At 38.0% G+C, this 26,940-nt stretch overlaps 3 protein-coding genes across 8 annotated transcripts in view; 2 read left to right on the top strand and 1 right to left on the bottom strand.

Moving 5' to 3' along the window:
* The first annotated feature begins 93 nt into the window (after positions 1-93).
* Positions 94-8,168, top strand: C8H1orf146 (chromosome 8 C1orf146 homolog). The gene is made up of 5 exons (XM_054637962.2): positions 94-903; positions 3,117-3,210; positions 4,296-4,464; positions 7,518-7,596; positions 8,049-8,168. Exons 1-5 carry the CDS (start codon positions 835-837, stop codon positions 8,166-8,168), a joined length of 531 nt encoding a protein of 176 aa, XP_054493937.2. The 5' UTR covers positions 94-834.
* On the bottom strand, positions 8,165-26,311 carry GLMN (glomulin, FKBP associated protein). Of its 2 annotated transcripts, none has more exons than XM_077182260.1 (20): positions 26,158-26,311; positions 25,844-25,980; positions 24,536-24,659; positions 23,949-24,074; positions 22,447-22,566; positions 21,329-21,437; positions 19,897-20,143; positions 19,327-19,426; positions 18,147-18,334; positions 17,626-17,679; positions 16,801-16,831; positions 16,325-16,414; positions 15,746-15,787; positions 15,583-15,656; positions 15,189-15,273; positions 14,305-14,411; positions 13,121-13,184; positions 10,906-11,029; positions 9,438-9,520; positions 8,165-9,309 (listed from the first exon to the last, which is right to left on the bottom strand). In XM_077182260.1, the coding sequence occupies exons 3-20, from the start codon at positions 24,599-24,601 to the stop codon at positions 9,202-9,204; spliced, it is 1,818 nt and encodes a 605-aa protein (XP_077038375.1). In that variant the 5' UTR covers positions 24,602-24,659; positions 25,844-25,980; positions 26,158-26,311; the 3' UTR covers positions 8,165-9,201. The 2 variants fall into 2 exon arrangements, with proteins under 2 accessions (XP_077038375.1, XP_077038376.1); XM_077182261.1 differs by having other exon boundaries at positions 25,872-25,980.
* The window catches only part of RPAP2 (RNA polymerase II associated protein 2), a 33,148-nt gene continuing 32,509 nt past the window's right edge, over positions 26,302-26,940 (top strand). For 4 of the 5 annotated variants that reach the window (XM_077182258.1, XM_054637957.2, XM_077182259.1 and 1 more), the window contains exon 1: positions 26,302-26,376. In XM_077182258.1, the coding sequence (XP_077038373.1) occupies positions 26,328-26,376 (49 nt within the window). In that variant the 5' untranslated portion in view covers positions 26,302-26,327. The remainder of the gene's footprint in view (positions 26,377-26,940) is intronic. The other variant, XM_077182257.1, reaches the window with a different exon arrangement.

Below are 26,940 nucleotides of genomic sequence, written 5' to 3'. Positions count from 1 at the left end.
AGGTTAGTTTCTTCTATTTTAAAATGCTTTAAAAGTGATTAAAAAGAAAAAGCTTTTACTAAAATATCCGATTTTTGGTAAAAATACCAATTTCAGAAGACAGTATGAGAAGCTAGACTCGTGCCTGGCTAAAGAGCAGAGCTGGGTACCAGTGCTTTTAATGGTTCAGCACCCCAGCTCTTCCTGACCATGTGGAAGTGTTATTTCCTTTTACATGATTAAAAAAGAAACTTCAACACATTCAGTATTTCTTTTTCACTGAAAGTGGCGCTGTCTCTTGTAAGAAATCGTGCCTGATTTAGTGCAATACAACAGTTTCTTGCTTTTGCATTTTTGTCCTGGGAAACTTCTATGTTTATATAACTTCTATAGAAAATAACTTGGCCTGTTCTTACCCACAAACAGCTACAGAACTGGCCGCCTATTAGGAGCAGTCCCCGGAGCCGCGGGCAGCTCCTGAGGGCCGAGCCGTGAGGCTGAGGCGTGAGGGCGGAGGCCGAGGCCTGAGGGCGGGCCCCGCTGCCGGCTCCCGCTTCGCTTTGCCCCCTCCCACAGGCGCCGCGGGGCTCCAGCGCTGCCCCAGGACAGGGTCGGGGTGGGGAAGGGCCAGGCTGAGGCTGGCGTGGGGAGCAGCTGGCCCAAAGGCTGAGGGGAGCCTCCCGGCCTCCTCCCGCTGCTGCCGGCGCTCCGCTGCTTTTTAATCAGCTCTTTAATGTGTCCCTGTGCTTCACACATCTCACCTCGTTAACTGGCGGGAAATATTTGTCGTCTCTCTTTTCTCAAACTTTTCAGAAGAGACACCTCACTGCAGAGCGATTAAACCACTGAAAAAAAATGACAGAAAGCTGTGGGCAGGAGCAGACAAGGTGGATAACGACGGTTATTATGAGCACAGCTCTGCAGGTAGGACAGCCCTTGTCAAGGCCAGCATCTGACTCACTAGGAAAGGTTGAAAGAATTTCCTATATTATGTATATAGAAATATTTTAATCAATGGCAATGAATACATTTTTTTCAGGATAAGCCAGATATTAGTCTGAAACTGCTTCTATTAGAATACTGGTTATTTTTGTGTGCAACTGTATTTTCTCCTAGCTAGTGCCGTATCTGTTTAGTATTCTTGCCACCTGCTATTCTGAGTTACACAGCTTTAGGATATTTTCCTGACTCATCATTTTTGCACTGCACTGATGCCGCTATCAGTTTGCTCTATAAATAATTCCATCAGAAATGTTGCTGAATTTTTTCTGAATTTCTCCCTAAATATTTTATTTTTTCCTATGCAGTATCAAATAGGGGTAGACCCTTACCCTGTAAGTACATAATTCAGTTTAAAATACTGAGTCTTACAGATATTAATATGTATTTTTTATCTGTTAACATCAGAAGCCTTGACTCCGTTCCCAAGTAAAGTGAAAGGGTATGTCAAGGAGCTGGTAATTAGCTTCTGCAGCTGAGGCTAATTTCATGCCAGCTGGAGAGAATTTAGAGGCAAGAGAGCTTTGATTCACAAGCAAGGATGTCTTATGCTAGCTTGGCTGACGAGGTTATCATCATCCCATCTCTGCTGTGTAAATGGCTGAACCATGTTGAAGTAATTCCTGAATCACCTCACTTTAAAGCCTATACTTACTTGCCTGCTCATTTTGGAGTTTACAGCCTGTAAACTGTGTGGTTTTGTGCCATAATATGGTGGGAGGTAATGGATGGCAGTGATTTCATCAGCTATAGCAGCATAACTCACTCCTACCCCCAGCTCTACTCAAAACTACTGCTCTTAGTAAGGCCTCCTCATAAGCAAAGCAATGGAGGGAACTGAATACAAATCCAAGATGGCTTTTTGTTGCAGCCACAATACACAGAGTATCACCATACCATTTCAGAAAGCTTTAAAACAGAGCAACACCTTACCACATCAGAAGGCTTCAGGTCTCTGCCCATCCAGAGTAACATCACATTACTTCAGAAGGCTGCAGCCATCTGCCCTTCTTGTTCTTTGTCCCAGCCTTTTATCCCCTCCTGTTGATGCCCTGCATCTGTGTGCCCTCTGTTCCCTTTGGTGGCTGGTCAGTGCCCCTGGGCACTCCCTGCCTCGTTGCTGTCAGTGCTGCTCACCTCCTTCTCACAGCTGTACCCATTAGGGATGAGACTCGGCCACAGCCCCAGTTACCACAAACTGTGCACCTACAGCTTTTCTGTATCAGTTTTGGTGATGAGCTATCATTTTCATATAGATGTTATTTATATTTGTACATTAAATAATTCAGCAGTGGCTCTGAAGCTGAGATTTTTTTGCAAAATGTAGCTAAACCTTACAAGCAGTTGCCACTGAGTGTACCCTTTCCAGACAACTGAAAGCGTGACATTTCTGGTTAATGTCTCCTTCAAGGTTCACTTGCAATCCAGATTTTCTGTTGTACTCTTCCACTAAATCATGGCACTTCCCTACGTAAGCAGGCTGGCTGTGTGTTGAATGGGGAGGTTAAAGAACATGATATTAGCTAAAAAGTCTCAGTGATTTAACCTTTAATATATGTGTGTTCATGCAGCTTCTGTGGAACATACTGCAGAAATGCTTTTTGCAGCCTGAAAAATACATCCAAACACATTCCATTCTGTAGATGATTATGCTGCACAGTGCAATGTTCTACTTTTCCTGTGTGGATTGCTTTCTGTCAAAAAACTTTAAAGAAAATCATGTTCCATACAAAATTTCTGAACGATTTTCCAGCTGAGATGCTGACATCTGTGAAAATAAAGCAGCCTAATTAACCAGTCACAGAAACACGCTACTGTATGATCCTCACTTCTGCAAATCCTCTATTAGCACATCTTACCAAAACAGACTGTAAAAAAAAACTTCTTTATGCATAATGCAAGAGTTTCCTAAGACAAACTGAACATACACATACATAATTATTATTCAGTGTTTGTAACTTCCAATCAAATACTTCAAAACTGATCATGTTTAACATTTTAGTACTTTTTTAATTTTTAGTGGAATAAGAAATACTTTTTGAACAACAGTGCCAAAGGGTGGTCCAGCTGATGCTTTAAGAATATTTCTAACTTGTTGATTGAAAACTTTTCAAAATAACCTTTTAAAATTTATTTAGGATCATGAAATTTCTACAGTTCTGCAGAGGCAACAACACCGAGTTCGATATTCAGAATCAGTGGAAACTGGATCTGTGATTTTTCCACTTTCTGGTACACTACTTTAAAGTTCATGCTTTTAAATCATAAAATCCAAAGAAGTACAGTGTCAGGGCAGTCATTTATTGTGGGCTACACTAAACTGAATAAAATCTACCTTGTTAGGATGTTGTGCAGTAGTGGAAGGAGTTGGGCTATCATTGTATGTAAATCAGAGGATGAAACAGATAATGTTGGGGATTAACCACTTTCATTGTAATTTTTTTTTTTTTGGACATGTTATACAACAGCTACATGAGATTTGGTGATCATCAGCTGAACTGTTCAGTAAATTTGTGTTATAACTGAGCAAACATGCTAAATGCCACAAGCATGTAAGCTGCCATCAAGATCTTTAGTATACATGGGTGTAAATGTAAGAGCCACTGGCTTTCAACTTCCAAGTTGATTTTGCACAGCTAGTAGTGGCAGAGGAGGTGAGAAAGGGATTATTTGAATGGATTTGATTAGGAAATCACTGAAACTGTAAACATGAAACAGCTGGTTTTCCTTTCTAGAACAGAAGATGTTCTAGTCATGTAGATGAGATACTTCCATGTGCCTGAGCTCTAAGGACTAGCATACTTTTGTATGCTCAGGTGTTAACCCTCCTAAACTTCAGCCTTAACTTTCCCTTTCACAACAGCTTAAGTTGACAGATGCAAGTTCATTTTTCATGGTAGACTGTTTAGCTAACTTTTAAGATTTTACAGCTGTTTCTTTCATTTAGAAACAGGACTTCCTGAGCTTTTCAGTCAGCCCTTGCATTTGCCCCAAATTCATTCCATTATAGCAGTTGCTTGTTCCTGAAGCATGTGCTCTCAAAGGCAGTCAGATGTGCCTACTTTGAGTAGATGGAATAGCTGGTGGTTTTTAGATGTTATGGTAGAAAAATAACCTGAGATATTTGTAGTTTTATCTTAAAACTACTAGTAATCACTGGCCAAATCTCCCTGTCAGAGATGTGGAAATTCCTTCATGTTCTGTTCCACTGGGTTTCAGACTACTGGTTGCTTTAAGAATTGTGCTTTCCAGTTTGTGGTGAGAACTCAATCCCATTACTGCCATGACCTGTACACTTACAGAAGTTTCCTCAATAGGCATTGCATTTATTCTGTCAGACACTCAAGACTTGCTCAGGACAGGGGAAGAAGAGTTTTCCAAAAGAATTCAGAAGTTCATAAACATCCATCGGAACAGCTTTTTGGTTTTGTCAGCTGCTCTTCATGGACCAGAAGAATGGAGTGTCATGTTCAGGATTCAGAGAAGGTATGATTTCAATCAAACTGAACTTTATCTTGCTAAGAAGACATGAAATAGCAGTCTTGTATTTGGAAATATTATTTTAGCAATAAATAGGACAAGAGGCAATGGGCAGAAACTGATGCACAGGAAATTCCACCTGAACACGAGGAAGAACTTCTTCAGTGTGAGGGTGACTGGGCACTGCAACAGATTGCCTACAGCAGTTGTAGAGGCTCCTTCACTGGAGATATTCCAGAACCATTTGGATGCAATCCTGTGCAGTGTGCTCTGGGATGAGGTTGGAGTTGACACGCTATAATCCTTTCCAACCTTACCCTTTGTGAATTATTTCAGGAATACACAAATTTTATTTTACTAATTCACTGTAAAAATTATTTAAAGCCTTTGTTTATTAATAGCAAATAAAAAGAATATCAAGTGAATCAATCTGACATATCACAGGTAACAAAAGAGGATGTTCCTCAAAACATAGCAAATAAGATTCATTTCAATCATTTTAGGGCTATGTAGTATACTATTTTAATTTTTTTTTTTCTAATTGGAAAATTAGACAATTTTCTTAGCTCTATAACCATATTTTCATGGTCATTTTCAAAACAGAGCAGGCAAGTTTACATCATGAGAAAAGGCTGTAGTGTAAAGTGCAGATTTTTTACCAGCTTTTAAAATGTTTATTTGGAACAGCATCTGTTACACTGTGCTAGAACAATTAAATAACCAACGTTATTTTACACCAAAAGTATAAAACTATATTAAAATTGGTTTGTTTAAAACCTTTACCTCTGATTTCTAATGAAGTCTGAAAACTTGCATATTTAGTACATACCAGCTGACAACAGTGACCAGATTGTGCTCCATGCTTGTAGTCAGAACTATTTTCTTGCAGGTACAGTAACTCTAACTGCAGTTGGTTGTCACTCATGGCCTCAGAGAAGTGACTATTCTAATGAAGTCTTTGATCTTTTCCTTCTTAAGCAACTAGCACCAGTTCCATTAAATCCTGGGCATACTGCCAAATGCTGATGAATAAAGAGTGTATGAGATGAAATGTAAGAAATCTATTACCTGTTTGTGAAAATGTTGTAAATTTTCATGAGAGGTTTTAAAAGTTCAGCCACCATTCAGCAAGACCACATTATTGAGGTGATGGCAATGCTAATTCTCCATCTACTTTGTGGTTATGAACGATGGGGTTTGTGCACATGCTGATGACTAAAATGTGATGTTTTGGAACTGTATTCCATTTGGGAAGTCAGTAATTTTATTAAAATTAAATTTGTTTTTTCATTGCAAGCAATATCAAATTGATGTTGACAAAGGACAATTACCTTTTTTTTTTTTTTTTTTTAATGCATGTGCTTTTTTTATTACCTGGCAGCTTGAAGTTCTGCTACTGTTTGTAAATCACTGACTGAGCTTCTCCTGGGGGGCTTGAAACTTGTGCCATGTTCTTTGAAACTACAAACCACCTGTTGGATTTGTTAAAAAACAAAGTCCCTTAGTATTGTCAGGTTGTTTTCTATTACTGCTTCTTTCTGCTTATCTATGGTTTTGCTGCTGTTGGGGAAGGATTATTTTTTATTATTATTAACAAGAAAACTACAGGATTCTTGTTAACAACATGAACACTTTATGTAGAGTTGTGTATAGTAAGGAGGAAGTGGGAGATAAGTAGTGTTTACCATCCCAGCTTAAATGAGCATTCCACAGAAAACCTTAGCACACTGGTATGGTAAGTTTAAATACTTTGGAGGAAAGGCAAGACATGTTCAAATGACCAGTATTCTGTCCATACAACACTAAATTTAGACCTCCTGCCATTGGAAGCAAAACTATTTCTAGAAATAGATTTTCATGGACCTAGGTAAGTACATGTAATTGTTTCTTTGCTGCACTTTCTTCATTCATGCTTTGTTTAGCCAATTCTAGTATGAGCAAAATTGCACCAATTTATTTCCCTAATCTCCAAATGTAAATCCAGCCCTTGTTCGTATATCACATTTTTGCAAAACCCAGCAGAGACCCCAGTGCCTATGCTTAGAGAAGGACAGTGCCTGTAACATTTATTTTTGCTAATTAGAAGCAAGGGCAGACAAGTTCAGCTGAGATACCTTAGCAGCAGGAGGTCCTAATGTGGAGGACTCCAAGTCATCAGCCAGACTGCAGGAAGAACAGGTGGCGGGCACAAGGGGAGGTCACAGGGGACTGTGCAACTGAGCAGCTGGGCACTTCATCTGCATTATTTAAATTCTTTTTGGTTATTTAAAATTCCTCATTCTTTGCTGTGAAGTCCCTCTCCTGTTTTAGCTCTACAACAGAAAACAGCAGCAAATGTAATTCATTGTTACGACACACTTAAGGTGCAATTCTTAGGGAGAGGCTCTGTGCTTGCCTAAGCTTTGATGTCTCTCCTCCATAATCTCACTGAATAACAACTCATGCTACTATTTTAAATCTTCAGATCCCCTTCTCAAGAATGAATGCATATTAATAACACTATTTATAGAAAGAAATAATTTTAGGTTAAAGTATTGAGTGAACAAGTCCTTACATGAAAGTAAGTGGAATTATCCCATTATCTTAATCGTGTCTGGAATACAGGTTGTTTCATTTATAGTACACTACAAAGATTTAGTTCAAATTCTGAAGTATTTTTAGCAGTGTTTTTAGATACTTTGCTGTGCTCTTCCACAGCCATAAAAACAACTCAAATATTTTTACTGCCAGTGAGCAGTGCCTTCAGCAATAACACAGAAGAGGGTTTAGATCTCTGAATGTACACATGCTTAAGAAGTGCTGATTGATTGTTGAAGAGACCTAGATAAAGAAATGAGGCCTTCCAAATCCCACCTAAATAAGTGGTACAGAAATGGGACAGATGGCTTTACAAACAGCATGAATGCTGCACTTGCCTTTCAAAATAAAAGCAGCCTTCCCTGTAAGTAAAACTGCACACTAAAAAGCTGTTTACTTCATGTGGGAATGCTGTTTGAGTTTTATGGCATAACAAATTAAATACATATTCTAAAAGTAACCTTATTTATTTTGATGTGCAGATTCCTGGGCAGCAATTTACGTGTAATACCAGTTCATAATCCTCCTGAAACTGTTAAATTAATGCTAACTATGGCTAAGGTAAGTCCAGTTGCATACACTTAAAAATATTAGTGTATTACTCAGGAAAAGCCAAGAACTATAAAATACTTGGTTTTCCTTAATGGAACTTTTTAGGTTATACTGACCACAATCCATTAATACACTAAGGTAGAACTGGTGCTCTGATGGATTAGCTGAGTCAATACTGTTAAAGGTAACTTAATAGCTCTTAATAGCATCTAAGAAAAGAAATCAGATATCTAAGAGCTTCTTTGGCTCCTATTTACCACTGTTAAGATGTCTTCACTTACTGTTAACTCCCGTTGAAATACTATCACCTCTGTGTACAGCATTCCTGAATACCTACTTGAGAACACAAAAATCAAATTGCACTGCTAAATAATTCTGCATTTCTACTATTGGAAAAATAAAATCTTGAATATTCTATTACCTAAAGTCACTTTGTTCTACTCATTTTTCTTTTCTCTAAGGTAACTTCCAAGCCACAAGCAGATGATACTCGTTGCAAAATAGAAATGACAAAAGCCCAAATAATAGAAAAAAGTCCAGTTTGGAAGATGCTTCAGGAGTACCAATCGCACCGTAATTAACTTAATATTTGGTTTTTTATTCATAAATAGAGTGGCTACATTTTAAACAAAATAGAGAATGTTCTTAAAAATATAGCTTCATTTCAAAATACTACATACAACATATGCATTTGGCATGAAAATTCATATTAAATAGCTATACAATGAAAAATAGCATACTTGATACCAAATGTGCTTTCTAGAGAGGGAAAAAAAATGGTTTAGCTGCACAATAGGAAAGTCATCCTTATTTTTAACTTGGTTCTGACCTTAGAGGCTCATCTGTTTATTAATAATTCCCAAAAAAATTTACTGTATTTAAAAGAAAGCTGTACAATTAGAGATAAGGATGATTAAAACAATTCCAAAATACAGGTATCCTTAAAAACAACAGCTATATGTATGCAACCTTACACTGTTTTTTAAACATAAGTGTTATCTGTTATGTTACGAAGTTCTTACATCTTATTTGGCCCAAGGTTGTTTTTCTTTAAACCTGGTTTCCTTTGCCACAGTGTTTGTACTATCTATACATAGGATATTCTATAGTGTTAACTATCTGTACCTTCCAGTCCTGTCTGCAAATAGAGAAGCTTGTTTGTCAACATGAAAATGTGCTAATAAAAATATCTTTTGCTTAAACAGGGCTTTTGAATTAGTGGTTCTTCAATCACTTGATAAAAATCTTTGTAATTCACAACACCAGTCAGCAACTAATACCCAACAAATTCTGAAAATTAAAAAAATAAATGCCTAACCATACCTCCTTGCCATAGAGAGGAACACACCTGTTGGGTTTTTTTTTGGTTTCTAAACTTAAGAAAAAGCATCAAATTCTGAAGAGGAGTAAACAGACCGTATCCGCAAATCACATGCAACAAGAGCAAAAGAAAATAAAAAACAGCAATGAGACTTCTGAAGAGCAGCATTTGCAATTCTTCTGGAGGCTGCTCTAAACTGCTCTTCTTTACAGGGCCATAGCCTCCCCTGCAAGAGAAGTCTCATAGTCCAAAGATCCTGTCAGGAGTATGTTAATCCAAACACTTCAGCTGCCTTAACTATTCTCATCCATTGCAGCTTTTGTTTTCACTTCAATAAGTTCTTCTACCCGAGCTAGAACACTTTCTATTAAGTCAAATGTGAAGAGAGCTGAGTGTAAAACCTGAAATGACAAGAAAGATGAGTGTTATTTTTATTAGGGTTTTTTTTACCCATTTTATATTTACTTTTGTCTCCACATTGAAAAAAACGTCAGTACTTCTGAGTGACTGAAGGGAAGTGCAAACTCACTTGAAGCTGCATTCCAGTAGTCATGGCAGGCATCTTTTCCCCACTAACAGTTACAGAGCAAACTGTGTTAGAACTGTGTGCCTCTGTAGAAGAAAACATGAAGAAACCAACATGACCCTTAGAATTATAGGAATATTTAAAATATCGACATTTCATGACAGCAATTGTTAAGAACAGAAATCTAGGGATTGACAAAACACATGGCAGAGGGTGCTGAACCTTAAAAGGCAGACAGTTGGAGTTGGGTGATATCTTTACACTTTGTATAACACACATTCCTACATTACTGAACAGGCAAGATCTGCAACTGGAACTAATTTTATAGAGCTCACATGCTCTTCAAAAGGAAAAATAAAATGTTATCTGGCCTGGTTTTGATACATTTTTAGTATTTCCACATCCAGGGAGATAGTAGGAGTTCTTTAGCTTGACTTAATGAATCCAGACATTAAATACTTATTTTATTAAGAAAAGGCTGCAGGCTTCTCTGTTTCAGACAGATTACTTGCAGCAGGCTAAACTACAAGGACAGGTCTGAAAAATAAGGGAAAAACCTCTTACATTCAGACCACATATTTGAAATTCAGTGCAATGCTTACAAAGATTAAACACAAGGGAAGAAACCTAATCCATTTACTGTTACAATTTAGATGTTCTCTCCCAAACTCAAATTTCTTTATATTTTGTCAAAGGCTAGAGAACTGTAAGAGGGACTTAAGAAAAAGCTTCCTGATTAATTTTGAAGGATTCCCTTTAGCGAGATATCCACAGGTTGCCTTGAGGAAAAAAGTCCCCTTCTTTGCCTCATAAGTACATAGTTTGCAATGGAAGAGGATAAGACTAGAGGCAAAAAGCTGTATTGACATTTTTAGTAGCAGACACAAATTCCTTGGACTATCTTAATTATACTGGAGACCACAAGGAACAGAGGATGTGACATACAAAAAGATTGCCTAAAGCAGCTACAGCTCTTGTGCCCCATGCAATGTGCCTGCTTAACCCAGAGCAGAATCTGATTCTGTGTGTCAGATTAAAAAAATGTATTTTAAAAAATGAATGTAATGCTTCAGGCTTTAGAAAGCAACTGTGACTTATTTTTTCTCTTGTTAACCCTCCCACACCTGGTTTGAAACCTAAGGGTTATGTATTCAGAGAAACTTAGTTTCTCCTTCGTTATATTAAAATCAAAAGTATAAATGCAGAACAAGTTCTGAAGGTCTTCATGTGACAGTTCTATCAAGTTTCCATAAGATTTACAAATGTGATGACAGGTAAGTTCAGATTTTGCTGACCAACTATGAAAATTTTTAATTCAGCAACTACTGAATTATTATTTGAAATTTGGAATAGTGGCAACAGTTAAAAAAAATGTGATCTATGCAGCATTCACCAGTTCCTCATTTCCAAAGGATTACCAAAGTTTCTAGATATGAACAACGCTAAGAACAAAAAACCAACAAAAACTGACCTTTTCTGTTTTCTTTCTTATTTTTAATTTCTGCTTCATAATGTGCTTTTGACATATTGAGTCCTACACGCAGTGGTTTTAAGAAATTCTGCTCTATCTTGCCAAGTGTGGTCCATACACCAGTCTAGTCAAACAGAACAGAGAAGGTTACACAACAGTTTCAATGAAGCATTGCAATACTAAGCTTTTGAGCACAAGTTTTTTGACTAGTCTTTATAACATATACTTCTGTGCTGGGAGGAAAAGAGAAAAAAATAATTCAGACTCATGCATTGAAGCATGAACAGCATTGTGATGGGTATTTTAGCTCCTCTTCCTCTCCCCTACATTATTTGTTGATTGGCTGATGAAGCAGTCAAAAAAAAAAAGGTGCAGAGGTAGGGAGGACCAAGTGTGTAGGCTGGTAACTACAGCAATGGAAATGCACATTTTCAGCTTGTTCCTGTAAGCAAAGCTGAAAGAATCTGCATGTGTTGGAGGGGAGGTTTTAGGCCCTTCCTCAGGCTAGAATCTCTACAGCAAGGAAATGGCAGTTGTAGGCTCCTCTCAGATAATTCAGCAGTAAAACAGAACAAATATTTAAATTCACATTCCTGAATTAACACTGTATTGTGATGTCAAATGAAAGTTGTGATAGTAGCAGGCTTCCCAATTGTCTATATTGCATTTTAAAAGTACTGTAGGAATGTTACTGGATATGCTACTCTCCCATCCTTCAGCAAGGCAGCCACAGTGACAACAAAATTCTCCCCAGTGTGACATGGGCAGAAAGGAGTTACAATAATGGCATTCAGGAAGCAGGAGGTGCAAGGGGAAGATGCTCAAAACCAAGGCTGTTCAGGGTTACAGAGAGGAAAATAATCTTGGGTTTGCTACAAACTGCTGTAGAAGGAAACAAATCCAAAAACACAAAGGCTGCTTTGTACATAGGAGCCATTTATACAACTCCTTTCTTCAGGCAGTATCCTCAAAGGGCAGAATAAGGACAATAAAAATAAGAATTTTCAATTTTAAATACAGTGAATCCACTAACGACAGCAGAAAATTCACCGATTTTTAATACTAGATGACACAGTTAACAGTTCAAATAAGAACAGTAATTACTTCCACCAGAATGTGGTTTAAAAAAGGAACTTTCTAGAAAAATAGTTATTTTTAAACTTGATTAATGAAAATGCTTGCTACCCAGCAATCAAAATATCTGAACTGACGTGGAAGGAGGCATTTTCTTTCTGCCTCACTTGCACTGTATGAAGAGAGACAGGGCAGAAGTCAAGAAGAACTGACAGAGGCTAAATTTAAGGGAAAATCTTCAGAAGATGTGATGCTATTTTTTCCTCAAACTGTATGGACATTCTTTTTGCCAGGTACTAGACAGCACTGTTAGAACAGCTGAGTGCTACTATGTGTAGGTTTTTATTAATAATAAAAGAGGAATTCTTACTTTTCTTACAAAGCTATGTATTTACAGGTAACTGAGGAGACCACTATGAGTACTTAAATAGTAATCACCCCTTAAATATGACAAACAGATAGAGTTTACCAATATTAACTAGTAAATAAATAGTAAAATAACTAAATAAATAGTAAATTTAGTAAAATAACTAAATAAATAGTAAATTAGAAATGCACCCATTGAAAGCTATTTTTGCTTTTCATTTTCATTACAGTTTCAGCAATCAGTACTAGTTATTTCACTGTTATTCTAATTAGATTAGTAACATTATTGGGTACTTACAAAATTTATTGCTAGATAAATTTTCAAATTAGACTAAAAGTAGATCAGATTTTTTTTTTCTGTATTTTAGAAAACAGTAGATGATATTATTGTGTTATTATTGCTATAAAGATATCCAGCGGGTGGTTTGAGGGATACCAGCAAATAAATAAGCAAAAATAACAATTTTTTCATGTGAGAATACTTGCTGGGTATGTGATTTTGTGGTGACATACTCTATTGTTATGGATATAGATCAGTTCAACAGGCAGAGTAAAAGGATTAGTTGGTTTATAGGAACAGTATCTATGCAAACAATTTCATCAAACAAAGGACCATATCACATATTTCCTAATGTCTTAATAAAAGCATCACTTCTGGGGAACTAACCATTGCACAGAAAAATGCAAAACCCACGTTTTTTGAATCAAGGCTAACAGTGTTCATGTGAATCCACCTCTCAGCTAATCCATCATGTTCAAATCAAATAGTACGTACTTGATTGTCACTTTCGCAGTCCTTAATGACTAAGTACCTCAGCAGATTCAGTGATGCCAGAATCCTGTGAATTACAGACAGACAGACATCTCTTACCAGGATGGTAATTCTTCATTGTCCATTAGGCAGATATGCTGCTATGGAGAGCCCATCTATACAAAAAGCAACCCCCCATGTTTTGAGCAGCACAGCTCCACCTAGAGCACCGTGGGCAGTGATGTCCATACTACAGTTCACACTTGGCAAGTAAAACTGAACCTGCCATCAGATTGCAGAGGGCTGGTGATTGGGAGGGAAAGAATCCTCTCAAGAGACAGAGCCTTAGCACAGGATTTAGAATATGTATCACTGGTGAGCCAAAGTTGATTGGAAACTAGTGTGACAGTTTTCTTTATTACTGGACTGAATTTTTACTTTTGAGGGTGCTTTTTAAAATAATTTTTTTTGCTTTTGTTTTACCATACTTTTGAGCAGATTATGAATTGTTTTTTTCCAGATAACAAGCACAGTTAACCATCATACTTCTGGGCTCTTTAAGCAGGCATGTGTCCATCTGGACATATCTCCCCACTGATTTACAAGCACAAGCAGCATCATATTACTTATCATATAGGAAGACCTATCCTATATACACAAGATTTTTCAGACACATTTCAGTTGTTTGGGTTTTTTTTAATGCAATTATTTACTGTTCAGGTGGATCTGTAATCTTACTCATGAGATTCTAGATTCCCAGTATCAATTTGTGAAACTGCCTCAAAGATGCCTTGCACTGTAGGTTGCATCCAATTATTATTCCCCTGTATGATATCAGATACCACACCCCATTGCTTTTATTCCTTCAGCTGCTTCTGCAGAGAGCTGACAAACCATACATTCCTGAGGAAATAATGCTTTACCCACTGGTTATGTCATTTCACATCTGAAGCCTTTCATCCCAGGGGAATGGAGGAGGACATCCTTTTATACTGTTAAAAATTAATGTAATGGCATTGTGACATTCTTCTACACAGAGCTGGTTAAAATAAGTGACCATTTCCATTTCTAGCTGCAAAACCTTAAAATACATTGGTGTTGTCACCTCATTAACTACATGACAGCATACATTACTGTAGTAAGGTAGTTTAAAGTCTTTTTTAATAATGAAGAAAGAAGAAAAGCTTGTAACTGTGATTCCAACTCACCTGTCTGAGTTTTGCAGAAGATCAGTCTCAGCACCTTCTGGAAGGGAAAGTGCTAAATCTAGAAGGGAGATGAGGTGATGTCCTGTAAACCAAATGTTGTCATACTCCTTCTGAAAAAAAAAATACAAAAAGTTCAGCTGAGTACAAAATTTAGCTCTTAAATACTGTAACAATAACTTGCATAAAACAGAAATGTTTAAAAAAAAATCAAACCCTGTAAGAAATATTTTCTAATATTGACCTGTGAGTGAAGTACACAAAACAGCCTCTTCATAATTTTAAATTTTTTTGTCAGCCAGGAAAGAAATGGAAGAAATGTAGTCAGAGAATTCTGAAACTGCATAGTAGAAAGTTAATCATATAGTTTTAATTAATTTTCCCAACTTTCTGGTATAATTATTATAAAATATGAGATTAAAATGGCTTTGATCTAGCCCAGCTCTTCCTGATGGATTTATCATTTGCAAAGCACTCATAATAAAATGCTGACTGTCATCATAAAAGCAAAGAAAAAATTAATAATTCTATCTGAACTGTAATATTTGAATTATATTTTAAAAATGAGCAACTGTGGGGATAAAACAATATACTGAGCAGTTTCACTTTAGGAGAGATGTATTTTCAAGCACAGAAAAGATAGTAACTTCTTAGAAAAATACAATAAGATACTGCAATTAAAAATACAACTGTAAAATTATAATCTAAATATGCATACACAGAAAAAGCCAAAGTAATGTTTTTAATAAAATTTTCTAATCTTATGTGTCTTTTCAAAGTGCATTTTTTTAATGTACCACTAGAAGTTTAAGCTGTAGACATTTTCTCAATATCATACTGACAGAATTTTGAGAAGACAACTTGGTCTTTATTGGTAACAGCCTCACCGTTAATGCTAAGTGAATCTGATCCTTTATATTTTTAATAATGTATCCTTCCACACCAGCATGGTTGCTTGTCTTCAGTAAACACCTTCAAACAAACAAAACAAAGACAGGGTCTCTTTAAAGCTGCCCATAGAGTTGGTGAATGTTATCTAAGTTTTGAGCTAAGTGGGAGTTTTACCACAGAAGAACAGTATGGCTATGTAACCTTTAAACACTGGCTTACATAAGACAGCTAATTTTATATGAGGCAATTGAAATTCATGATTTATCAAAACATTAACATCGTAAAATTAATGTGGCTTATCAGATGGAAATTGTCAGAGATCAATGTATCGATGCAATTAAGCTGCACCAGGGCTGATATTACACAAACTGCAGTAACTTGGATGCTTACCTGAATAATGTGTATTTTCCTTCTGTATCAAACTTGTCTATGAACAACTGCAAAATATTTAAACTCTTCTTTCTCTAAAGAAAACAGAGACGTTTCAGATGAATTCTGAAAAAATTAACTCAGCAGTCAGAATCCAACTGATTCTGTAGGCCATTTAACATACCATATGCTCCATGGGACAAAGGGTCATAATTTTCACCAAATCCTGCAGTCAAAGAAAGGAAATACAGCTTATAATTACATACAGATTATTACGTTACATCACACTGACTAAAATCTACTCAAGACTTTAAAAAAACAAACCAAACAAAAAACCCACAGAACACTTGGCAATGTCCAGGGACTAGAAGATGCTCATCAGAGAAATGCATGCTTGCTTCAGTGGTCAGAATCCCAGGGCTGATCTGCAAGAACACTATTCTTGTGCTGCTGGTTCCAGGCAAGAATGTAGCCAAGGCTGGCAAGGAGACAAAAACGAGCAAGCACCGCCTTTCACCTAAATCTGTGCCCACCTGCACCTTCAGTGACCTGCACCTACACTGGGTGTGCTTCAATTGTCACTGGAGCTTCATGCTGCAGCAGGTAGCAAAGACAATTCTGTATAGCCAGACACTGAAGGTTTCAATTCAAGAGCAAGGTGTGTAAAGGTCCAGTAGGATGCCCTCTTCTCAAACAGCCAGAGGACAGCTAGGTATGATTTCTAATCAAACTTTGAAGACTCCTGCACACTGCTTCTTATTACCTGAGGTACATTAATAAAGCCTCTGAGTTCTAAATAGTGATGGAGAAGGCTGTTATCTTCCATTCTCAATAAACAGCTCTCAAACAGATCCTGCAGGGGCAGAAAAGAAAAGAAAGATGTCAACAGTATGCACATATACAGGACATTAATCTATCAGCTTAACATTTCATGGCTAAAACAGCCTTCACTCAGAAACACTCATTCAGATAAGCAGCTGCAATTATAAGTGATAGCTCTAAGTTAGACATTTATGCAGGACTGTGAAGTTCAATAAATACAGGCATTTGTATGACTGAAAAATACTTAAGCCTCAAAATCTTTCTGGAACTATTATCTGAATTATCACTTATACCTCTCCTAGAAGGACAAACCATTTCTTTTTTTACTATTTTTACTGTTTACCATGTTTTACATTCCTTAAACTGAAAAAATAAAACATTCTAACATCAAAAATTTAATTTCAAAAAGCAACTTACAAGTCCTTTAGATAATACAGATTCTTCTGTTCTAGAAAAAAAATCAGATTTAAGTTGTGAATTAAAAAGACAGTTGATATTTCAGAAGAAATAGTAGAATAGAGGTTAACAAGAACTTGTCCCACAACAATTTTCATTCCATTTTTTAGATATAGAATCTTTGTTACTCTTCCCAAAGATTTTTAGAATAAACTTGTGATGAGAAATTGAACATTAGACTCATCTCTTCACAGTCAAAAATGACTTTTTTCCCCTCGGTATTTATACCTGCTCAAAAGCAGTGTCATCTCCCACAGGTATTGAGACACTGATTACCAAAGAAAATTAAATTATAAGCAGTCAGAATGGGAAACTTGCCTTCCACAGCAGTGCTAGAAGCTATTTGGTAACACTGCTGCTTATGGAGGGTGAAATAATCACAATATATAGTAAAGTTTGGTTGCCTTTAGAAAGCCTGACCTTTAATTATTTTGCATATAATGTCAGAATACATTCAAATACATATTTTTATAATAGTTGCCTTTAGTAATAATTGTTTTAGAAGGGCAAGTAAGTACACACTCTAATTATTCCGCATGTGTTTAAACTACTAATTTTACATTTTCAGAATAAAGTTTTTAAAAATGTTATCACAATACAAGATGAAAACAATACATAAATGTTTAGACAACTTCTGCTTCTTAGTAAGGGAAGCCATATTATAGTGAAACTTGCCATTTTAATACTGAAGTTCATAAATCCCCTCTGAACTTATCAATATTTCAAATTTGTTTTTATGAGTTACTGTAAAAGATCACATTCACTATCTAGACCTGCAAACCCTACCTTTTCAGCAGCACTTCAATATGTGTCATATTGCACAGCAGAAGGTATGAAGGACTAGAAGAGAAGAATCCAGCTACATTAAACTGCATGAGCCATATACATTTGCACATAATTAATATATTTGACAGGACTAGTACTCTTTTAAAAAATTAAAATCTCTTTCTAAAATTATTGATTTTTAAACATACAAAAAACTGTAAGTCAAATCACTGTTAAGAACTCTTTTGGGAAAACTGGCTATAGATATGTAAATGAACAATTAATACACATTAATTTTCAGCACGTGACTAATCATAGTAGTTTCTTTTAAAGGACAGCTCATCTAAAATTAAACTACACCAGACTAATCTGCAGGAGTATGTTCTTTATGTAACATATGCTTAAATGTTGACATAAAATTAATACTATTGAAATACAGTTTTCGTCCATAACTATTCACAAATAAAGTTCTCTTCTGCTCAGAAAAAATCTTCAAAGTACAGACGTGCGATAAGCAAGAAAGAATTTTAGGTTTTTCTTACCTAAAAACCACTGGGAAGCATTCGACACCAAAATGCTGAACAAACATCAGGTATGACAGACATGCCAAAGAATCAGCAGAATTCTTTCGCTCTATGTCTGCAAACTCCTGATTCTCCCAGTGTGGACTTTTGCCTTTACGATGTACAAACACTAATGGTATCAATTCTCCTACATTCCACAAAATGTCCTAAAAAATAAAAACACATTTCCTATAGTTGCCTTTAAAGTAACTGTATGCCAATTAAGTTTTAAAGCTCTAACTGTATTTACATACATTCTCTTCTACAGCATGGATGTAAATTAATATAAACGTTACGTTTGTAATATATAAATATGTGGTATTTATGATATATGCATACAAACACACACAAAAAATCCCGGTGGAAAAATAACTAGTGTTAGAAAAATGTTACTAAGATAGCAAAGTCAAGCACACAGAAGTTAGCAAAAGAGAGAATGAAGACCACCTGCAAACTCCTAGTTCAGCTTCCTTATCCCCACTGCTACAAGTAACAACAGATTCATGAAAACATTCTGTTACAAAATCTCTGTGGTTTTCAGATCACAGAATACTCAGTATTTTGGTTTTTTCTCACTAATCAATATGGAACACAACATTCAGCTGCTAAAGGCAATCCTGATTTAAAGTTAGATTTGCTTTGTATGGCCTTTCTTTCCCATGATGCACAACACAAGGAACCCCTGACATTTGTACATCAGAAATACTACAGGGGTTACCCCCTCACACCCTCCATGTGGCTGAGGACATAGTGTAACTCCTCTTGAACATATTACAGAGAAATGGGGAGATCAAGGTCAGCTCACTATTCTGGAGTTGTCCAGACCTAACATCCAGGATGGCACACTTTGGAAAATTAGGATTATGCACCATGTCATACAGTCTAAGCATGACTTCCTGCCCTTAGCTTCAGGTCTCACTACCTACAGTCATAAACAGAAGTTTACTGAGAAAGAGAAGAAAAGCTAATTCATAATTAGCATTAAAAACATGGTTTCAGACGGTGCCCAACAGGAAAGGCAGGATATACCTTCCAGAGCCCATTAAGTCACCCCACTAACCAATACAGAAATCAAAATGAGCACTAGAACAAATGGCAGGCAGCAGTGAGCTGGACCACTGCTTCTGCACACACTGTAATCAATTTCCACTGCACTCACCGTAATTTCAGTTGCAAAATGCCGAAAAGGATGATCCTCAATGCCCTCAAGGTGTTCAAGCTGAGCTGCCAATAATGGGTATTTCAGGCTTTGCATACAGCTGGAAAAGAAAGGAGTGGAATAAATCACCAGTACAGTCATAAATACAGACTGTGATAGTGTCATTGATGACCAAGAATAATGCCTATATTCATATCAGCTGCTGCTATTCAAGGTATTCCTAGGAGAATCAAAAAATAAAAACCCAACATCTCCTGTAGAAGCTTTACTTAGATTTCACCTCCAGATTGTGATTGTTCTCACTGTTGGAAATTTGAGGAACAGAGGAATACCAACTCAGCTTCACAATGCAGCAACTAATAGTTCTCTACCATTTCCCTCTACTAAACAGAAAGAATGAATATATAAGATCTATTTAGGGGTTCTTTATCAAAATACCACATGAGTTAGATATATGTTGGCAGCATTGTAAAACACTAAAAGATTATTTATTTGCTACCTATATAATAAATGTCTACTATTCATTTTGTTAAGTTATAGGAATATATAGTACAGACATAAAATGCTCACAATTTTATTAATTCTTCTTTCAGCTCCATGTCATTGTATTCTGATGACTTTTCCATATTTTTAACAACTTCATTCACAAAAGGTTTAGCAAAGTCCACCACTGCATTACAACATTGACAGAGACCAAGCTTATCTTCTTGTATCTGTTGTTTTGTATAAGGTACAGGTAAGGGAGTGAGCTGATTCATAATCATGGCCAATGACAAACCCACTGAGTAGGCCTTCTTGTTCTGAAGTTTCAAAAGCACTGGGGAAAAGAAAATAAAAAAGGGGAAAAGAAGAGAGAACATTTTGAGACATTAAGTTATTACTTACTCAGTAGAGGAAAACGTGAAGAAAAACAACGTGACTAGGAAAAAAACCATTTTGTTTTCAGAGAAGGGGAGGGACTGACACCTGAAATTACATGAGCAAATCCAGCAAGACTAAACATCATCACCTAGTTCAATATACTGTAGTTAACATGGCCATGTATTTGCAAATAACAGATATTAAATCTGCCACACATTTCAATGTTCTTTCTTTCTCCACAGCACCAGGATGAGGACTAAAAAAATGTTTTCTAGAACTGGGCCAAGTGAAGTGATACATATCTGACCTGGAAAATGCATTTATTACTTGACTCCTTTTGTGCTTGGCAAAACCAGAGACAACAGCCCAGTTTTTCTGCTGAGAACTGACTCTGGTTTTTACTCCATGGCAAAAATAACAAGACACTCTCCCAGGCTGAGGAAGCAGCACCAGAGGCTCTCCATTTAACTGGACTCAGTGCAGACTAATTGCAGATTGGCTATCCAAAAAATCACACATTTCTCTTGTTAAATTCTAACATAATACAATAACATGTCCTGGAGATTGCTACAATCAGACTTCAACTTGATACACAACACTTCATTTCATCTCATCTAAGAAAACAGAAACTACTGCTTGTTACCTACTTAGAGAGTGGCCAAACCCAACATTTTAAATTTTCATATGTAAGCCAGAATAACAATCCCCCCTCACCAATAAGGTATTTCAACATGCTTCAATCAAAATTACAGTTTTATACTTTAAAAAATAGAATTGTATGTTTTAAAAGTCAAATAATGAAGAATTTCGCAAATCCCTTTGATTCCCTATTTCTCCAACAAAAGTAGGAGTGCTTTACACCTCTAAATATAACTGCCATAGGACCACATTCTTGTAAATGATGAAAAATAGCTGAATATTGCTTTTTCAACTGATGCTATTAGTTCCATCTAAAATGTTTTTCTAACAGGCCAATATAAGTATGAAATTTAGGCCTTGTGTTGTTTTGCAGAATATAATAGACTGTAAAGCTTGACAGGATGGATTTATTCTGAAGTCATTCCAGCAAAGGCTAAACTAAATTGATAAATAAATGAGAAAATAATTTAATTCAGAAATCACATGATAGACAGAATCCCACCTGTCTGCAAAGGCTGAAGCAATAACATGACAGTTTGACACACTTGCTCTCCAGAGGTCTGCTCAATCTGCTCAAGTAAACCCAAAAAAAGTTCCTTTGGATTGCAGAGCTGGAAGAGAGGAACAATGCATATTTTTAAATAACAATGGTCATAATAAAAAAATAAATCACATGCAATACAGAAGTTCCTGAATGTCAAGAGAGAAGATCTGAACATCCAGGATAAGATTTAAGAAAACAAATATGAAACAGTAAGTACATGCCTACAATTAACATCTACTGTAGAGCATACCTGTTGAACACTTTCATATGAGCTGAAAACATATAATAGTAAAAACTGACACTAAACCTGATTTTAATGGGCTGTAAAAACCTCACAGTACCTTTGCAAAGTAATCCTTCGGAGCAGAGAGAGAAGTAGAATTTGAGTGTGAATTTAACTCAAGCTATAAAGTTTGCAAGTTGCTTTTGGAGTGCATAAATGAAAGAAAATGAGTCTTTTACAGGTTAAAATACTCCATCAGAATCATCAGGTAATGTTTCTCCTATTGAGGAAGGGTGAATGATTTAAGGAAAAGACTTTTCCAAGTGAATCATAGAATAGAGAACAATAAATACTATTCAGACAGAGATAAGTGGAAAATGGCAAGGTCCTGCAGAATGGTTTTGAAACAACTAAAGAGAGAACATGAAGGGAGAAACCTTGAATTAGATACTAGAAAATACATTTAGCAACATACTGTAAGTTTTACTCAAGCTAGCTAACTCAGGTAAGATTGTGTCCTTCAGATCAACTTAGCTTATTTTCATGTGAAAACCACACCTCTGATGCTGAGCCTGCCACTTCCAAACAAAGAGTCTTACCCACTGAACATGCACCATGAATTCAGAATTCTCTGTACCTTCAAACTGAGGTGAGGGAATGTTAAACTAAGAGCAGCTTACCCAAGTAGTGATGTAGATTCATTATGCAAATATTGTCAGAATCAAATTGTATAAACATGTTTGTGTAACCAGCCTTTGATGTACTAGTTTCATGGATTAGTGATCAAGCACCCCTTTTTGTGCAGAACTTCCCTAGCATTGTTGTCTCATAACCATGTATTTCAAAACCATACCTGTGCCAACTGATCTAGTATCCTCAGGCAGTGTTCTCGCTTATCATCTTCTTGTTTATACATAAAAATACATCTAACAAGAGGAGAAATGAGATTCCAACCCATATTCTTGATGATAACCTAAAAACCAGATATTCAGAGAATAAACCAAAACTAGATGTCTTTTAAACCCAGAAAGATTGTATACATAAAGACCAAAAGCAACAACAGATCAATGTCCTGGTTCTAACTATTACTGCCACTGTCATTGAGTCTTTAGCAACTGTTACCATTATTTGACACACATTGTATCCTCTGCCCATACCTACAAACACAGCGGCATATTTTGTATCGTTTTCTTCTAATTATTGGCATGTCAATATATACTTCTAAATGTCCATGACAATACTTTTAAAACAGGACTGAGCAGAGGAGTTGTGCTGAAAGAACACTTGGACAAATTATTCATGAAGGGATTGAGACTTTCAGTTGTTACTCCAAACTCACAAAATTCAAAACCAGATTGTGAACCCCATGTAACATTGCTAAAATATCCTACCTTTCACTTTCTGAACTTCCTATTTATCTCTGTTCAATTTGGTATATTGTTTCAGTATCTCCAATGCCCACAGACATTAGTATTTCAAATTAGCATCAGCCTAGTTGGCTCCTATAATTGGCCAATATTAGTATATCCATTTCTGGTAGGCTGACCCCCAACAGCAACTAAGCACCCCTCAGCTCCTTGCTTGCTCTTGTCCCTCAGAGGGATCAGGGCGAGAGTCAAAAGAGCAAAACAGAGGAACTCTGAAGATGAGATAAGGCCAATGTAATAAGTGAAAGCGAAAAGACAGCAGAGACTGATGGGGAATGCTGCAGATCGACTCCCACGAGGAGAGCAATGCCCAGCCAGCCTCCAAACAACAGCTGCTTTGGAATGGGTCCCCAGCCACATGCCTTTACTGCTGAGCACAGTGTTGTGTGGTATGGAGTATCTCACTGCTTTGGGGCAGCTGTCCAGCTGGGCCTCCTCCCAAACTCCCTGCTTACTGGGGGCAGAGGGAGAAAGGGAGAAGGCCTTGATGCTGCACAAGCACTGATCAGCAGTAGCTGAAACACTGGTGTATTATCAGCACCTTTTTGGTCACCAATCTAAAACACAGCACTATGCAGGCTGCCATGAAGAAAGCCAACTGCATGCCAGCTGGACCCAGTACACCACCTGAAATCCCTGTCCTGTGGAAGTGGGACACTGTCTGTTTCTCCTCATTATGCTTTCCTGCTTCATTTTCTCTCTGCTTCACTCACAGAAGAGTTATTAATGGCTTTGTTAAGATTACCATGACTTGGGTTTCTGTGAGCTACCTGAATACAGAATTATATGCACTTAACACAGAGCAACTCATTAGCTATTCATATGTACAGCCTTGCTCCACAGAGAAAGTAGCTTTTCCCTCTTAATAAGCAGTTTTATATTTAATGATGTTAATAAACACTAATATGTAGTGCAAACTTAAACTCACCTTGTTTTTCTCATTTTGAATTACTTCTAATAACTGAGCTGCATATCCATCTTCCAAACACTTCTGACCTGCTACCTGAAACAGATTAAAATCTTCTCCTTTGAAATCAGCTTCTTCCAGAATTTGCTAGAAAGAAAATATGAATGTTTAACTCCATACTTATCAAAGCCAATTAAGAAGTAAGAAAATCCATGCTTTCATTTCAAAATTAAATGTACTATCATTGTAACTTTTATACATTTTCCACATATTAAAAAAGCTACCAAGTTACTCCAGAAGACAAGGCAGTATTTCAATACCACTAAGTCTAGACTACAGCATTCTCTTTGGAAGATGTGTTTTCTACAACTACCAGCTTTTGTTCCTAGGTACAAGAACAATTCCATCTCCAAGAAGCAGAAATAACCAAGCATCTTGGGATAAGCACCACAGAGAAGTCAATGAAACATGGAGGCTGAACTCAGCTGCCTCATGAAGAGTTCTAACAACTGACTTGTCTTTTGAGGTCATTTTTGCTTTAATTCTAATATATGAAAAGAAATCACACTACTGACACTTGTTACTTCTAAGGAAAGAAAACTACTTACACATCTTTGTATTATGGCTTGAAGTTCATCAACTGCCATTACAGTTTGACTGTGTTCTTCTGGCATGAAAATTTATTATAAATTAAAGAGGGCAGTATTATATCACACGAACTTAAAACAGAGGCTGAAAAATAATCACATTATCAAAAAAAAAAGTTAATGGAGGAATAAGAACAATCTAGACAAATATTAAGACTACATAATTAGAATAAGGGAAAATTCATTTTTACAAAGTATATTATTCTACTCCTCATATTTGCAGGAGACAGAATTACAGACAGGAAACAACCTTTATTCTCTGTACAGGGAAACAATTTTTCAAGTACTATCTGGGTCATCTTAAGAAGTGTGAAGGTTTCAGTGACACGTACATGGAAAACTGCAGCTCACACAGAGCAAGTGTGCACACCCATGACACACTGCATTTTCTGTGACTATTCTGACCAGAGGAGCTTCTGCTCAGCCCTGACTGGAACACACTAACCCGATATATGTGAAAGCACTGATCCAAACACCATGCCAGTTTATAGCCACAGTCCAGTCAAGATTACACATGCAGTTTCATTTATTTTTTTTTCTAGTGTCTAGGTTGGACTAGTTCAGTGGATTTTTACCTCTAGGTATTAAAATTTAAAACCTTCTTGCTAAAATCAACAAAGTTATACACTTCAGTAATGTCAAGTACATACCAAGTTTTACGTAGCCAGGACCATGAATTACAAATACAATCAAGCCTGGTTATCCTATGTGATCTATCACAGCAGCATTCATAATCTTTATGGTTTTAAGTAATGCCATGGGCCTAAACCTGGTTATATGATCACTGTGACTGTCAATTACCCCTACACCTGGTTAACTAGATAACTATTCATCAAAACACAGGCGTCTCCATGCAATGTCCTCAGCCTTTCTTCTTATGTTTGACCGAATGTGGTGGGCTGACACTGGCCAAACACCAGCTCACCTACATGAGACAATACGCAGATAAAGAACCTATCTAGATGCTCACAAAGGGGGACAACTCACAAAAGCTTAAAAGGCATCTGTGTGTGACTTTCTTATTCAAAGAATAAACAACTCACTTTCTATTTTTCACAGCCCATTTTGACATCTGTATGTCACTGAAACCTATCCTTTCCAGCCTGTCATTTTAACCAGATCATTACCACATACTTTCTTATCACACGTTGTACTATTTAAGCTTTTCATTTTACAGAATGTTACTAATCCCACCAAAATAATTTAACATACTTTCGAACGCCAGTACTGTTGCATTTTCGGCCCTCAGTAACTTCACAATGTACTTACAGCCTGGAAGCGCGCCCCAAGCACCCACCGTGTGGCAGGGATTTACTGGCTGAGCTCGCAGATGGTCTCCGGCCTTAATACTTAATCCGGTTTCCAGCTGAATCTTTTAGGAGGTTTCAGCGGCAAGTGGACAGCATCTGAATCATGTGAAACGTTCTATTAATACTCACCAAACTTCCTCCTAATAAACAGATACCCCGGCCCCTTCTCTGGGCGATACAACACCCAGGCTGGGACGAAAAGGCTGCCAGCCTCAGCCTGTAAACACACGGCTGAATGAAAAGCCACAAGGGCACCGCACCGCCTCAGCTCACCTCAGCTCCTGCCAGAGGAACCCTTCAGCTCCGCGCTGCCGCCTCTCCCAGCACCGAGAGCGGCACCGCCTCGCCTCGCCTCAGTCCCTGCCAGAGGAACCCCTCAGCTCCGCGCTGCCGCCTCTCCCGGCTCCGCCCCGAGTGAGAGGTCGACGGGCGGAGCGGCGCTGATGGCGATGATGGCGGCCGGGACGGGCAAGCCCCGCCGGCGGCGCGCAGGTGGGCGCCGGGATCGCGCGGCAGCCCCCTCTCCCCCCGCCTGGCCCTTTGGGCTCTCCCTGTGCCCCCAGACCGGCACAGCGGCGGACTCGCCCAAGCCGCCATGCCGAGGGGAGCGGCGGGCCGGCCGTGCTCGGCTCTGTGGGCCTGTGCCGGGCCGGGTACGGGGCCGTGGTGAGGGACGGGCCGGACGAGGCGAGACCGGGACTCTTCGTCCCCTCAGGCCGTGAGGGGCCGGCCCGCCCCGGCCCGCTCTGAGCGGCAGGGCCAGGCTGTGACGGCGGTCGTGCAGCTGTGCGGTCCGAGCGCTGAGTCCTGCCTAGAGCGCTGCGTCCTTCCCAGGGTAACAGCGCCGTATCTCCCCTGCTGTTGCCCTTGTCGTGGGGGAGCGGCTGCCCGGGACACCCGCGTCGGGAGCTGGGTCAGGGCGCCGTCCGGGGCGGCTCCGAGAGCGGCAATAGCGGCTCCGTGTCAGGTGCCGGCGTTGGAGCCGGCCCGGAGCAAAGCCCTGCGGTGGGGCAGCTGTGGGGACGGCCGGGGTAAAACTGGGCTTTACCAGCTGGG

This window comes from Agelaius phoeniceus, chromosome 8 (genome assembly GCF_051311805.1).
Source record: "Agelaius phoeniceus isolate bAgePho1 chromosome 8, bAgePho1.hap1, whole genome shotgun sequence".
In the NCBI taxonomy this organism is placed as follows: domain Eukaryota; kingdom Metazoa; phylum Chordata; class Aves; order Passeriformes; family Icteridae; genus Agelaius; species Agelaius phoeniceus.
This window is presented reverse-complemented; position numbering and strand designations above follow the sequence as displayed.